Genomic DNA, 15,889 nt, shown 5'->3' on the forward strand with positions numbered 1-15,889 from the left:
TTCAAGATGGGAAATGTGGCTCAGTGGTAGTTGCCTAGCATGTTCAAGGGCCTGGGTTCAATCATCAGTACTTCCAAAAAAATAAAAGAATAAATAAAAATGAGAGTTCATCTGTTCATTAAATGTGATGTTTGTGGATTCTTTCATTCCAGTGGGGGCCATCCAGTTGGGGGGGGGGGAAACTTTGGGACAAAGCACCTCTTTTCAGTTCAATGTGTGAGGGGTTGGAGGGCAGCAGATAGAAAAGTCGAAACAACTGCCAATAGTCTAACATGGACTGAAAATCAGAACTTCCTTTGTTTTCTACAGGAAATCAACTCAGGGACCCTGTAAATGATGGCATCCTTCCGTAACAATCTATTATGAATCCTGTGAGCTCTGGAGAGATCAGGTCTGCCTACCTGCCCTGCTCCCAAAATGTCTCTGAAGAGTCCTCTCCATGTGCTGTTTACAGGGAGTGGGATGGGGAGGGCGGGCACGGGGAGGGGAGGAGTATATTTTACAAAATTTCCATGAAGCTTAACATTTTACAGGTAGGATGTATTCTACTTAACTCACATGATGAGTATTTATTTTTTCCTTTTCATTCTGAAGACAGAGATGTCACTAAGTGGCACCTGTGCCTGAGGCTTGCCTTTCTTCCTTACCAGCAGTGAGAGGCTTGCTAGGACTCGGGGACCTGCACTAGGAAAGCTGTCATGGAACTGGGCTTTCTTAAACTGTAAAATGCATGTCACTCAACTTGCCTGGAGACTTTTTCAACAGATTGATTCAGTAGATAGCCCGAAGGAGAGTGGGCAGAGATCCTGCATTTCTACGAAGTATGAGGTCAACTTTAAATAGCAAGGTTCTATGAGCCGTGAAGAAATGCCAGTCCATACAAAGTTTTTGAGACTTTAGACACCAGGATATTTACATGAAGCTCTGGATTTCCTACATGGCAGTGACAGGCAGGAGCTGAGCAGTGACTGCCCTTAGAAGGGATCTGAGTTTTCTAGTTCATAGTCCACCTTCTGCAGGCATTTCAATTTGTAACCTCCACCTGGTTTACTTAGGACCTTCATCTTACAGATGAATAACTGCAGACACAGTGAACTCTGTGCTGAGGATATCTGTCTGGTACACTGTATGGAACTTGAGTTCCCAGACTCAGGCTACTAGATCCCAGCTGGTCACCCTCCCAGTGAGAGAGGAACAGCAGCAGTTGAACTTGGGCCCAAACTTCTGTGATCTGATCTTATTTGGTGCACACCAAGACTGCAGGGCATAGTGGGTGCTGGTGCTTGGGACTGAGAGGCAAGGCTACTATTATTAACCACGGTCATACGTAGCCAGGGGCCCAGCCTGAAACTGAAAACATCTCAATTCTCCGCAGAAATTCAACAGGAACAACAGACTGTGTCTCTTACTTATTCAGATCATTTATTAAGAGCGAAAGTCGGGCCATCCCAGTCTGTGTGATATTGCAACATGAAAAGTCACATACATACCAAGGAGACTCTACAGAATTGAGAGCCTTTCAACAGTACAGAGCCATAGATTACAAAATTAAAATACAAATGATCCCCCAAATTTGGCAGGAAATGAGTACAATATGAGGAGGCCTGGAATGGAAGGGCACTTACTTTTCAATAAGGCAATTACAAAATGGACAACCCCCACCCCCTGCAAACCCCATACCCCAAAATACACTCCGATGGGCATAGCAGACAATAGAGGGGTAAAAACAGGGATTCTGTACAACCCTCTGTCGTTGGCAAATGTGTTGATTAAGTGAGAGCAACTGAAGGACGTGAGGTGAAAGCTAGATGAAAAAACTGAGTTAGAGGTTTCTGCCTCAAGAACAGGTCCCGCTTGCCGCAGGCTGCATTCCACCTCAAACACCAGACCAACATAACCCTTCCTACCCAGACTTGGAATAAAAAGGCACCCCTAAAGCACCACGCTTCCTGGGCATGATCTTGAGCTCCTTTGCCCTTCAGATCAACTGTCTAGCTCCTGGGAATAGACCTGGAGCCAGGGCCAGTGGAACCATAGAACCTTAAAGGCAGAAGTCCAACCAAGAGACCACAGAATAAGTCCACTTCACGAGAATCTGGATTTTAGGACAACACTACATCTCCCACTAGGGCTTTACACCCTGAAATTACAGGCTAGAACTCTTCTCCCTTACATGCATTTTGCAAAATTCAAACTGCCTAATCATTTCACTCAACTTTGAGTTCCACAGGTCAGGTCAGTCCCTGAGAGTCAGGTTGCTGGGGACTGCTCTGTTACAAGTTCTCAAGAATCTGAAGGCAGCTTAGCTGAGACTGCACTAGAGTTGTACTGCAAATGAGTGGGGAAGAGTGCTGGACAGGTCAAGAGGACCCAAGGCTAGTTCTCATAATGCCATGTGTGAGGTCCCATGTAACCTCAGGCACATCTTGCAACTTTAGTTCCCCATTCTCTAAAGATGGATGATGGGACAACAGCAACCTTGATGGACTTTGCAGCTTGAAGATCTGTCACTTCTGACACTGAGACACTAGCCCTCCTCCCCCAATAAGCTTTGTTTTCACTAAATGTGAAGTCTTTACAGGAATCTGAAGCCACAGCCCTCAGATACCATGGAACCTTTAAACTCTGTGCAAAGCAACGATATTATTTAATAATCTTCTAGTTGAAGGTTTTCCTAAATGATGTTGAGAGCATTAGTTTTTATGGGACAAGCACAGAACTCAGGCCTCAGCCGTCTGAGGTTATTTTTTAGCAGGCTGGTAACACCCACTCCCACTTCACCCACTCTGGCAAGAACAAGTGAGCATAACCAGGCTGGTGGGGCTTCCTCAAGGTTCCCCAACAAGGAGCTAAGTAGACTAAACTCAGGGAAAGGACAGGCAGGACACTAAAACAGCTGTGTCCTTGCTGCTCCTTTTTAGATGACAAAGGCAATGCTGTGGGCCAGTGCCAGAAATGAGGTCCTTGCCAATATGAGAAACTTTCCATGTGGCCCCCATGGGGCAGAGACTAAGATGAGAATTACAGAGAACATAGAAAAGCCAGAGGTTTACAAAGGTAGAACAGGCTTCCCCAGGAGGTAGTGAGTTCTCTGTCCTCAGAGGTGTGTAAGCCCAGACTGCTCCCTTGGTAGGACAGTTGGAGGCAGAATGTCAGCACCTACAGGGAGACTGGACTGGATCACTTAAATACCCTTTCCCAACCTTTGGATCTTGTCATTGTGGCAACTGAGTCTTCAGATGATTTCCATGAAGCAAATTCTCTGGGATCCACCTGTGGGACAGCCTACTTCAGTATGCAAGGCTTCCAGAGAAAGCTTCTTCCCCTCCTCCGCCTTCCACCAGGCAGTTGCTCTGTGGATATTAACAAAGTATTTCCCACAAAATAAACAGCTCAAATGCCAAGGTTAGATGCAACATTCCATCACAAACATTATTAAAATCTGTTCTCCAAGAGGCTAGCAGTGACTATTTAACTATAACTGGAACATCTAACGGTCGGCAGCTGTAACACACAGTGAAATCCCTCCTTGTTTACAACAGTAGTCCTGAATCCTTTGGCTTTCAATCTTTTGTGAGATTCAGTTATGATCTTCTTCACATACCACTGTCAACCTAAGTTTTTTTTTTAAACCTTAAAATGAAACATGAATGGTAGGATATTGACATTTGCATGTGACAACCTTCAGGGCACATGAAACAATCATACCAGGCTGGAACTGAGTCAGTAACTGTACTCTTTAAGAAGACAATACCAGTTCTGGATCTGAAATTCCAGTTTTGCCCAGGAGCACCAAGAAGAGAGAAGGCAATGCTGCAACGTCACAGGTGGAGGGAAGTATCCTCGCCAGTGGCATAGAAATGCAGGCAGCCAGGATGAACACTGCTTTCCCCAAACCCACCACTCCCTAGAGCCAGACCTAGTGGCTTTGGAGGGCCTGGCCATTTCTCACAGGCAGAAGTCTTCTCCCTGTGGATAAAGCCATCAAAAACTGCAGAAGAGGCTAAGGCAAGTGGTTTAGTAGCGTGATGAAAGAACAGACTTCTGGACGTGAGAAAAACCCAAGTTCAAATAACTTTGTTTTTCTCTCACCTGTTTTGAAAGGTTGAAAAGATACCCACAATCTCTACTTTCCCATAGCAGCCACTTTAGAGGAAAGACAACACGTGACCATGTGTGCGCAGTGGCTGGCTCAAGGTGAAAAGCTTCCCAGGCTTCACTTTGGAACAAAAGCGTTCTTACAGATGCAGCTGAACACACGGCCCCCAACACCATACCTTATCCAGAAATGTACTGCTCGCAGCTGGGAAAACAGATTTGCTATTAAAGAAACAGTGACATGACCTACAATGCCCACAATTTTGGTTCACATATCAGAAAGATCCACTTTCTTCCTCATTAAGACATGGACATGTCCATGGATCAGGTTAATGATGCCTTTTCCTGCAGGCCCATTCGCTCCCAAACTCCAGCTCCTGCTGAGCCTTTTCGATAGCTATGCCAACATCCGTCAGCTATGAAGGAGGGATAGTCCCTAGATACATACTGAATTAGAATGACTGAAACACTCAGAGCACCTTGCTATACCCTCCACAGCCAGGAGACGTAACAAAATAGGCCCCCTCATTGCCCAGAGTATATTCTATGTACATTCATTTACACATATTTTGAAAAGCTGCAATCTGCTGGACATGCATTTTGAACACTGGCGAAAGCTATGGGGCAACGAACATACTGCATTTTAGTGACAGTGGTGGCCTTGTTTGCATTCCATAGAAATCACAGTACTCTGTTCCACAGAACTGAGACCTCCAGACATTCCACCACCTGCTCAGTGTGGGTTTAGTTCTGACTTCTCTGAGACAGTACTCAGATTAAGCTCAGATAAGACACTAAAACTCTGCCAGGCTGTCCATTGCTCCTCTTATCATTTAAGGCTTAAATTGAAACCAACCAAGAAGGAAAAAATCATACCTTTGACCATAACATATGTCAAGATGGTTAGTAATTAGAATCCAATTTTCTTATCTTTTTCTCCCATTTTCTGACCTACATTCTCTGTCCCACCAAGATGCTATAAGAGAATTTTGCATAAGTATACTTCTGAATATAAAACTTTGCTTTCACAGGATACTTTGGCTCTGATATAATTGGATAGAAGAATTTGAACAACAACAAAAAAATCAGGTTAATTGAAATTGAAATATCTCGAAAAATTATTTTAGTGATCTTTCTCCCTAAAAGGGAGGCATATTTCTTGCAAAACTGAGGATCAAGTGGAACCGTCCTTTTTTGCTCAAACTCATGATTTGCTGCCTAGCAGAGCCCAGGGAGTCAAGGCAGCCAGACAGTCTTTCCCACAGCTGGACTCCCGAACAGGAATCACATGGTCCTTGGCAGATTTCCTGGTGGCTGTGAACTAAGGATGAATACTTCTCAAAACATTAGCCCCAAACCACTAAATTTCTGTTTGTTAAAAAGCACTTAGTACCCAGGAGGAGCATGGCTGAAATCACAATACATGACTTTGCCCCAAAGAGTAAAGCGCAGAGAGGCATGCAAAGGACCCTCCCGTGAGGGTCTTCGTATTGTTTCTGGAACCTGGACAAATAAAACATGCAACTCTCCTGAAACCCTCGTCTGATTGAAACCTCCCTGCTGATGCACTAGGACTTCTTCCACACCTAGCAGTTAAGCAGCGAGCAACAGAAATGGCAGAGGTCTCAATGAGAGGATGGAAGCAGATGTTACAGGACTGGCGCTGTTGTGACTGTTCAATTAGCTAACAAATACTGATGGAGTGCTCACTGTGTACAAGGCACAGGGCAAGTGAGAGGGACCAGTGTCAAACTGATGTGCTAATCAGAGCTTGCAACAGAGCAGGACGTCTATGTCCTCATTGGGCGGTGTGCAAGTCCAAACAGGTCTGCTCTCACACCTCCACCATCAATTGCTCTTCGCTGCTGTTCCAGGGCCATGTCTTGCATGTGGCAGCCTGGCATACAAGGTGAATACCAAAATATTTCTTATTCCATTATTTCCAGTAGGATCGACTTAATGCTTTGTTGAATGCTGCAATACATGGTTTTAAATTCTTTTTATGAACCTGTTTTTTTCAGTCCAGTAGTTATCTTAAAACAAAGTCTTTCTATACACATGCTGAATCATGAGAATATAATCCTCCTGACCAAAAAGATTTACAGTATTCATCATTCAAACTTTTTTATTTACAATAATATTTAACAGTCTTTATGGGCTTAATGGTCACAGATATCACCTGTGCATTGAGCATTATACTTCATTTCTTTAAGGTGTGCTTCCCCCTCACTCAAGCTTGCCGCCTTCTGATTTCTGGTCCAGTCTGCTTTTGTTACTCTTCACCATGTAGATGAAGTAGGCGAGGGTCTCTTTTTCATTCACAGGTATGTTCCTGAAGTGTCGGCTGACAGTCTACACAGGGGAAAAAAACCAAAGTCCCTTAAACCATGCATAAATCAGGGCCACATGTTCTTGACTATGCAAAAGAGAGAACAGGAGTTGCTTCCAGCCCTAGGAGGGAATTCTGACTATTGCAGGACTTGCCATGTACTGCAGAACTCAGAATGCTCTTTTGCCCCAGGGGGTTAGGTGGTTTGCTTCCAAAAGCAGCACTTTAACTTACAATATTACCAAGGCACAGGTCTATTTCAGTGGCAGCCAACCATCCATCCTGGCAGTTCAGGATTGCTCTGGTTGGCCAGCTGCTACCAAACCTTACTCAGGTCCTTAAAGTAGGCAGAAAAGTGTCTTTTTAAAATTGTGTCAAATGAACAGTCAATTGAAAAAGATGTAACCATCTGAACCAAGAACTGCCCTAAACAATATAAGGACCTGAACAGGAAAAATGGAGTTGAAGGAAGACACATAATTCACCATATATTCCCAGCACTTTGCTTATTGTGTAAGATATGAGAACGCAGATCTCCTCTTGCCCCACCTCATCCTATCCTTTCAACCAGGGGTGAATACTAGCAAATGGGTAAATGTCATTTTAAAGTAGGAAAGGCCTGTATGCTCCTATGTGTAATCTGGACACTGGTGAAGGAAAGATTTAAGAAAACTACCATAGATCAGCAAGAAACCTCTAAAGGAAGACTCAAAACAAGTAGGGTGGAGTCTTTTAGGAAATCTCTGAATGGATGGATAGAGGTGATTGGGACAGATAAAAAGAGAGAACTAGAAATGAAGAGTGGTTATCTTGGAATGGTAGAACTTCATTTATTTATTTTTTTCCATTGTCTAAATTTCTACAATAATAGGCAGAAAACACATTAAGAGGGATGAGAAAGTTGAGTGTGGGGGCACATGCCTGTAGAACCATACACTGCAGAGGCTGAGGCAAGAGGATCACTGAGCCCTGGAATTCTCTAGGCCAGCCTGGGCAACATAGTGAGAACCTGTCTTGAGGTGGGGGAGGGGGTGGGGTGGGGTGGATGGGAGGATGGGAGACTACACAAAATGCCAAAGGAGAATTTTCCCCTTTCCAAACTGTTAAGAACTCAGGATAGGAGAAAACTTTTTTGGGATGCCATTCATCATAATAAATACTTCCATTACTAACACCAAGAAAAGAAGAAATCAAGAGGGAAAAAAATGAAAAAATAGCTCCTATATTTTTTTATTAACAAAGGTTTTGACGATGATTAACCTGATAAATCTGATGTGCATAAAGGACCATATCTATAAAGTATCTTGCAAAAAAGATTCAAACAAGCAAACAAACAAAAAGAATACTTAAGAGCCAGAAGTCCTGAGATTCTGCTACCAACTTCTGTGAGATTCTTTTTGTCCTCAGTGCTTTTATTTTGAGACAGGGTCTAGCTAAGTTGCTCAGGCTGGACTTGAACTTGAGTTCCCCCTATTTCTGCCTGTTGCCCAGCTGTGATTACAGGTGTATGCCGTTGTGTGCCTTGCTTATTGTGTGTGTGTGTGTGTGTGTGTGTGTGTGTGGTGTGTTTTCTTTTTTAGTATCTGAGATTGAACCCAGGGGTGCTTAACCACTGAACCACATCTGCTGTAGGGAAGAATCACGGTTACACCCGTGGCACAATTATAGTTCTCTCTTTTCTCTATCCAAATTTTGTCTACCTACTTCTGCTAACTGGGCCTTATTGAAGCCTGGTCTCGTCTGCAACTTGTAGTGTCGTTTATAACGTCGTAGAGTATTCACCTGCAGCTGGAACAGATCGACCTAGACAGAAGAGGAGAAACACATTATCCATCACCTGACCAGTCAGGATTCACCAAGAGCCCACAATGTGCCCAGCATACCCTAGGTGGGGGTGAGGATGGGGAAGGCCACAAAAGAATTCTTAGAAATTGTTCATTGAGGACTAGCGACTGGCAAGGGGAACAAAACAGTGGAAGAGAGTTCGGCTGGGTGGGCTGATCCTAGGAGGCTGGAGGAGGAGAGGAGGTGAGGCTTAAGCTAAGAAGGGACAGGGTCTAGAAAGGCAGTGAGGATTGGAGTAAGGAATATGGGAGATCATGGGCACACATAGCCTTGATGTAAAGGGATGGGCTAAGGGGCCACCACAGTGGGTGTGAAAGGTATAGCATGTCTTGAGAAGCAGAGGAGCTATCATAGGTGGCAGAGGGTGGTGTTTCAGGAAGATGGAGTTGGTAGAGTTTTGCCAGGAAGGCTGACTGGGGGTGAGGGAGTCAGAGGGAGGTGCTATAGCAATGATTCATTAGTGAGATGATAAAGTCAAGCTTTGAAGGGAAGTGATGCTAGAGGGGGACACTAAGAATGGAGTAAAAGGCAAAAACTGGAGAGACATCATGGAGAAGACATGCCAGAACTAGGTGGCAGACTGGATAGAGGGGGCACGAAGGACAGTGAGAAATGCTGTAACTTTGAAATAGTTCTTTCCTAGGCTGAGCCTTCAGGTATTAGAATTCTTAAAAATCCTCCAAGGAAAGATCAAAAGCTACTGTAGTGGATGGACAAATCAGCAGGTTAGGGTCAGGGTCTCTGCAGATGACTGGAAAACAGAGGGGAAGGGCCCCCCCCAGTTGTTTTTTCTAACATAGGAAGAGAGGAAAGCTGCACAGTCAGGAAACATTGAAGGCCCAGAAAGTTGGGCTGCCTTTACCTGCCTCTAAAAGAGATGTTCTTGCTTCAGGCAGGTGGAGAGCACTTAAAAACAAAATGAATGATCAATATGAGGGACCAAAGTCCTTCATTCATTTCAAAACATTCCTCAAAACCTTTTTTTTTTTTTTTTTTGTGAAAACCGTTCAGAAACCAATTACATGTTTATAAAATAATAATAATGCTAAAGGCAACAGACAAATACTGTAAACTAATGTTGGAAAGGGGACAGGGGAAGGGGCCAAAGGAAGGGCTTGATTTTCCAAGGTTTCCTCCACATCTGCAGACAAAGGCCCGCCTACTCTTTCTATTCCTACACAGTCATTTTCACTCTGAGTGCTAACAGGCGGTTGCCTTATGAAATATTCATGCGTCAAATATTCAATGTACACTATAAACGGTTCTTCTTTTGCTGAGTCTTAAGTGAAAACAATTTAGGTAGAAAGAAAATCCAGTTTCTTCCAGGAGCCTCATTAATACCACAGCACCCTAAGGAAAGGCAGCCTTCTGGTGGAGAGGCCTTGGTCTCATGGTTCATCACAGTGGTCCTTAACTCAGGACCCCCCAAAGGACATGTGGCAATGTCTGGAGACACTTTTTGATTGTCATGACTCAGGGGATGGTGTGACAGGCATTAAAGGGTAGAGGCCAGGGATGCTGCTAAACATCCTACAACACACGGGACAGCCCCCACAGCAAAGAATTATCTGGCTGGAAATGTCAGTAGTGCCAGCATTGAGAAACAGCGCAGCTGACTTTGAAATGGATCCTTGAGACAAGCCTTGATCAGCAGTCATGGAATCAGGACATGACACAGCTGGTGTGAACTGACAACTCCCATGTTCATTTTGCAGACCAGAGAACAGATGGGAAGAGACTGCCCCCAGATCACACACATTCAAGTCTCTAAGGCAGAAACAGGGTTGGAAAAAATTTGACATTGTGGCTGTATTCAAGTAGGGGTTTCTTGAAGAAAGGCAGTATGGTCATTGGAAAGAGGACTAGACCAGAGTCTCCAAACTATGTATAAGACCTCAGGTCTCTGTGCCTGTCTGGAAAATGATGGGGCAGCCAGACCAGTCGATTTCCAAGCTTTCAGCTCTCAGATTCAGTGTTACTATAATTCTATGGTTCACTTTTCAAATAAAGCACAGCAAAAACAAAGGGGACTAAAATTACTTCTCAGCACAAAAAGAAGACCAGGCCAGAGGGAAGGATCAGATTAGAATCTGTTCTTCCAGCTCTCTCTGGCTGATTTTTTTGGCCTTTACCTCAGGAATGTCAGTGTCGTGTTCAGGAGAATCTCCACCATCGTCACTTGTCTTCCTCTTCCTTTTGTTTCGAACACTTTGGATGAAATTTTTATGGAAATCACAGATGTATAGGTGCCTTACCTGATGGGAAGGAAATAAAAATCAGTGTTGCCAATTCCATGGAAACAGCAACAGAGATCTGTCAAATTATGGGGCTTTTCTTTTTAAGGCACTGGAGAGAGAGAAGAATGAGATGTAGGCCATAGTTTCCAAAGCTGACTCTAGAGTTGTAGAACAAGATCCACACAAGAGGGCTAAGTGGTAGAGCACTTGTCTAGCATGTGCAAGGCCTTGGGTTTGATTCCCAGCACTGGGGGTAAAAACACACACACACACACATACACACAAAGAGAATGCTAACACCACACAGCATATTACAAATCAAGTCTCCACTAAATGGTGAAGATAATAAATGGCACGGATTCAGCACAGGAAGAGATCCCTATAGCTGAGATAGTCAGGATGGAGGCCCCCAGTTAGAAGGAAGGACTTGGAGGCAGACAGGAAGTATTCCACATGGTGAGCAAAGAGAAAACTGAGAGGTCCCAGGGTAGCTAACAGAACGGTTACAGTGAGGAGGCCCAGTGTAAATAGTCAGCCTGGGTGGCAGTGACTGCCCACGCAGGAGTATAAGGAGAGATTCCAGGTTGGGGACATAAAGACTGTTGAGATGTTCCTTCAGACTAGACAGAGTCCTTTAAGGTTTTTTGAAGCAGGGAGTTTTGGGACATTTTCAGAAGACCTGTAGGAATTTTATAGGAGTTAGTAGGCGGGAGTTGCCCTGGGGAGGAGGGAAGCTGAGACTGTGGTAATGGTAGACGGTACATCCTATTTTACATTTACAGTGGTTACTACTATACGATAATTCTGAAAAACTTTATTTCCATGTATTGGTGTATTCTTGCAACACTTCACATCTGATCCACAAAGAGAAGTAGAAAGAAATGCGGAAATTCTCACAAAGTAGAACCACATAAAATAAGATGGATATTAGTGCTTATTTTCTAAGATAGGTTGGAAGCATATTAGTAAGCAAAGGTGCCAATAGCAGCTAAGATGTTAAGAATATGTTTTTACTTAAGAATATAAGGGTTGCCTGTAGGAACCATTCAAAACCTTACAGAAACTGAATGCCTGTGTAAATGACTTGGGGTTATTGATATTGAAACAGATGTTGCACAAATGTTCTGGAGAGACTTCTAAATTTGAGTTTATTCCTTAAATCCCTAAAGATAAAAGTAAGCTGACAGGAAGTCAGCATCGATTAATTCAGGCCTTTTTATGAAGAAAATAATAAAAACTGTTTATTCAGATGAATTATCACTTTCATGTGGTTGGATTAGTGAGTCATGAATAATTTTAAGTTTATACTGTAATGGTGTCTTACAGACAGCAGGCACTCAATAAATGCTGATGCATCAATATTGGCAGTCCCCTACATCTAAAAGCAGCTTAGGCCAGTAAAAGCCACCACTTACAGAGTTACAAACTGGGATAGCTTTGCCAGATTTCCCTTTGTCAAAGGGCTTTCACACTCAGCACCTGCCAGTGTTCCAAAGAATCCCCCCAGAGATATATGTACTACAGGACATGTTCTTCTCCAGGGAAGTATACCAGAGAACACTGTCCAGTCCTGAGAGGCAGCTGGTGCCTGAGAGGCAGCTGGTGCCAGGCCAGCACGTGTATGCTGAGAAATCTAGCTGCTCCTCAAGTGCACAGTGACAAACTTACTAGAACAGGCAGAATAGGAATTTCTTAAAGATCTAGCTAGGAGTTCAGGTCCTGACATGAGAATAATGAAATCCTAGCTGGAAGAGAACTTAGCAACCACTAGTGCAACCCCACTGGACTAAATCTCATTTTGTAGAAGGGTGAACTGAAGCCACCCAGAGTAGGAAATAGTCTGGCTAAGGTCACACAGATCTTCTGACCTCTAGTACATGTATGTCCTTTCCTACCTCAACATTTTCCTTTATACTATTCTCAACTTCTACTTTTCTCCAGGAAAAAAAGCAGAAATAGGTTAGGTATGTCACATCTTGCAAGTACCTTATATCTTATTAAATCACACCCAATAAAAATATGAAAAAAAAATCACAGAACACTGCCAATGTTAAACTGCCTGAATTGGGTTTTTGGTGCTATTATTTAAAGAGGTTGTTTGCTAGACCCTTTTATGAGATAAATAGTCATTGTTTCTCCTTAACCATGCAAATGTCCTAGTGTTGTTTCCTTTCTTTTCTTTCAGTACTGAGGATTGAATCCAGGGGTGCTTTACCAATGAACTTCATCCTCAGTCCTCTTATTTTTTGAGACAGCATCTAGCTAAGTCTAGCTAAGTTGAAGAGGCTGACCTTGAACTTGTGATCCAACTTCAGTTGCTAGGATTATAGGCAAATGCCACCAAGCCTGGCTGTGTCATTGTTTTTTTTTTTTTTTTTTTGTTTACTTTCTGTAACAGCTTGTAACACAGCAGTTACTTGGAATTGAATTCTTGCCCAAGCCTGTGAGAATGAAATCAAATCCCTTTCAGAAATGACTCCACAACACCACCTTGAAACAAATTGTGAGTGATTCTACTTCAAAACCCTAGTACTTTTCAGAGGCTCTCTATCTTTTGGGAATGTTAGTGCTAGGTTTAGGCTGCCTCCCTTCTAGATGTGCATGTGAAAATGGTGGACATAGCCCAACCCCACCAGTTTTCCAGGCGGTGGGGGGATGGGGGTTGGGAGGGGTAATGGGTAAAAGGAGCCTCCATTGCAGCAGCAAAGTCATTCAATGTGAAGGCATCCAGAGGTTTAAAAGAACTGGAAAATGTTATTAGCTGTTCTAGTAAAGGCTGTTAACCACACACACAGAAGGCAGGCAGTGTTTCCAAGTGGGTAGGTCATTGCTGTCCTACAATTAAGCATTTCACTTCATCATGTGACCATCAGGGACCACCATGGTGTCTAGCCTGTTGTTTGTTCCAGATGAATTCCATCCATTCATTCATTGACTGATACAGATTTGTAGCAAGAAAGTTTTTGGCTCACCCTCTATCACTTAAAAATAGCACCTTGCCATGCAAGAGTTGCAAGTGCACTATAATGGTTAATTTTAAATAAAATTGAGGGTAGAAGGGAAGAGCCTGAAAGAAATGACAAGGAAGATTTATTTATTAAAGACTTAATGAATGCTTATGCATGGGGCTTGGAAAGAAATCATATAATGGGTTTAGGAAATTAACCAGGTGCTGTATACATTTGGCACCATCACTTCCTGTCTCTGGGCCTCAGTTTCAACTATAAAATCATAAGTGGAAAAGAGGGCTTCCTTTCAACTTCTGACCTTCCCCAACCATGGAGAAATTTGGCTCTAAAAAAAAAAAAAATTAACCATGTAAGCTCTTAGCTTACCTGAATATTAAATGTCCCCTTAATTTGTTTCCAATTCCTAATCATGAAGCAGCCAATAAGGCTTGCAGCAACAGATGTCAAACTAAAAAGTTCTTAATTGGTTGACAATAGGCACATCTTTATAATTGTTAACTAGAAGTGCTGAAATCACACAGGAAGTTTCTATAATTAGGCACAAAACACCGGGCAATCCTATTCAAATTTAAATCTCCACCTCCGCATTTCCAAAGATTCTGCCCCTAAAAAAATTGACTTTTTTTCTCCCTTCCAGTGAACTGGACTGCAAGAGCCTTGGCCTCATTTTTGCCACATCCTAGAAAAACTCATTCTCACAGCTGCCTGCGAAGCAAAGCAAGCAAGCTCAGTGACCCTCGGCAGAAAAAGAGGCCGCGGGAGACAAGGAAGTTACTGTCACCTTTTCCCAGTCTGAAGGAGTAACAGGGTTCCTAGAAGGTGGGAGAAGTTGAAAAGCTGGATCCCTTCATTATCATCTCCCCGATTCTCCTTCCTGCCCCCCCCATCCAAATTAACCTCCCTCTCGTTGCTCTAACACCCAAAGCAAAAATATATACATAACAAGCTAGAAACCGCTGTCAAATCTTCCCAGGAAGAAATCCTTGAAGCCCCCCCTCCCCCAAACTATCGGATCTGGGCAGAATCACAGAGCATGTCAGCGCTGAAGCGGCCTTTAAGATCGCGAGTCCAGCTCTTCAATTCTGCAGATAAGGGGCGGCGAGGCCCATAGTAAGGAGCGCTTGGGGAGTACGGACCGCAGCCCCGGGCAGCGGCCGGAGAGCGGCTGGGCGCTGGGGCCCGGACACGGGTGGACTCACGCTCTTGTCGATGTCCAGCTTGAGTTTCTTCTGCGAGATGCTCTTCTGGACCCTCTTGCTGAAGGAGGCGTTGCCCGCGGGCCGGACGCAGCGCTCGCCGTCCTCGATGAGGCAGCAGCTCTGGCCGTAGCCCGGGGCGGCGGCGGGGGCGGCGGGGGGCCCTTCGCGGCTGTCCTCCTCCGTGCTGAAGCCGTTCATCTCCCCGCCCCGGGCCGGCCCCTCTAGGGGAGGACACCCTGTAGGCCACTCCGCGGCCGCGCTCCCCGCGGGGCAGGTCGCCGAGACACCCGCACCCGAGAGTCCCGGAGTCCGTCTCCAGACAGGCGCTGCCCTGCCCCGCGTCCGAGAGGCCCGGCTCCTTCAGACCCAGGCCCGCGTCTCCGGAGAGCCCCTGCCTCCCGGCTTGAGGCCCCAGGGTCAGCTCCCGCGGCTTGCAGGGCCCCGCCGGGGGTCACCCGGAGGCGCCTTCGGCCGGGGGCCCAGAATCGCTACCCTGCAGCAGGGGTGTTGTCCCGGGGGGCGTCACAGGACGCGGTGGCTCCCTAGGGACTCTGGGCCCGGGCTGCCAGGGGGTTTCGAAGGCCCCCGCCTTCTTTCGGTTGCGGGGCAAACTCGCCGCCCGGCAGCTCCCCCGGGGTGGCGCGGCCTCCCCTCGCGGGGCCGGGCCTCGAACCCGCGGCGCCCGGGCCCCGCGGCGCGTCCGGCCCGCCCCACCCCTTCAGCGGCTCGGCTGCGCCCCAAGTCCCGCGGCAGCCCCTGGGCCGCCCGGCCGCCGCCCGCCCAACGCGCCGCACCACAACAGTTCGCTCCCCCCGCCCTCCTCGGGACAGCGGAAGTCCCGCCTCCACGCGTTCAGTGGCCGCGTTCGCTCTCTGGGCGGGGCCTTCGCTGCCGCTGGCGTGCCCCATTGGGCATCACCACCGTCAGTCTTTGGTGCCAGGCTACTTCCTGGACTCTGCTGGGATGGGTTGAAAGTAGAGAAAGTGGAAGAGGGAAGAGTTGGCCGGGCAAGGGAGGGGAACCGGTCGCGGCCTCTCTAGCTCCGGGGAGGGATGGTGAGCAGGGGCCTGACAGGACTAAGAAACAGACTCTGGGAGCAAAGGAGCACGTTCGCGGGCAGACACAAGCACCGACGTGGGCGGGGGCTCAGAGGGGCAGACTTGAGGGAGGGGCTATGAAGGAGACCTCTAGGGACTGAGGTGCTGTCACGAG

General features: G+C 45.8%; 1 protein-coding gene across 2 annotated transcripts; it reads right to left on the reverse strand.

Annotated features, from left to right (window-relative positions):
• Nucleotides 1-1,403: 1,403 nt before the first annotated feature.
• On the reverse strand, nucleotides 1,404-15,485 carry SAP30L (SAP30 like). Of its 2 annotated transcripts, XM_081278485.1 has the most exons (4): nucleotides 14,678-15,485; nucleotides 10,405-10,527; nucleotides 8,132-8,230; nucleotides 1,404-6,450 (listed from the first exon to the last, which is right to left on the reverse strand). In XM_081278485.1, exons 1-4 carry the CDS (start codon nucleotides 14,873-14,875, stop codon nucleotides 6,325-6,327), a joined length of 546 nt encoding a protein of 181 aa, XP_081134611.1. In that variant the 5' UTR covers nucleotides 14,876-15,485; the 3' UTR covers nucleotides 1,404-6,324. The 2 variants fall into 2 exon arrangements, with proteins under 2 accessions (XP_081134611.1, XP_081134612.1); XM_081278486.1 differs by lacking the exon at nucleotides 10,405-10,527.
• Nucleotides 15,486-15,889: the final 404 nt, after the last annotated feature.

The sequence above is a fragment of the Spermophilus citellus genome (genome assembly GCF_964194105.1).
Source record: "Spermophilus citellus genome assembly, chromosome: 1".
In the NCBI taxonomy this organism is placed as follows: Eukaryota; Metazoa; Chordata; class Mammalia; order Rodentia; family Sciuridae; genus Spermophilus; species Spermophilus citellus.

Excerpts from the sequence above, each read along its gene's own strand:
- SAP30L (XM_081278485.1), bottom strand. The coding sequence starts at position 14,875 with ATGAACGGCTTCAGCACGGAGGAGGACAGCCGCGAAGGGCCCCCCGCC. Across the intron at positions 10,528-14,677 it reads AGCTGGACATCGACAAGAGC|GTAAGGCACCTATACATCTG; the intron begins GTGAGTCCACCC and ends CCTTCCCATCAG. Across the intron at positions 8,231-10,404 it reads ACGACACTGACATTCCTGAG|GTCGATCTGTTCCAGCTGCA; the intron begins GTAAAGGCCAAA and ends TCTTCTGTCTAG.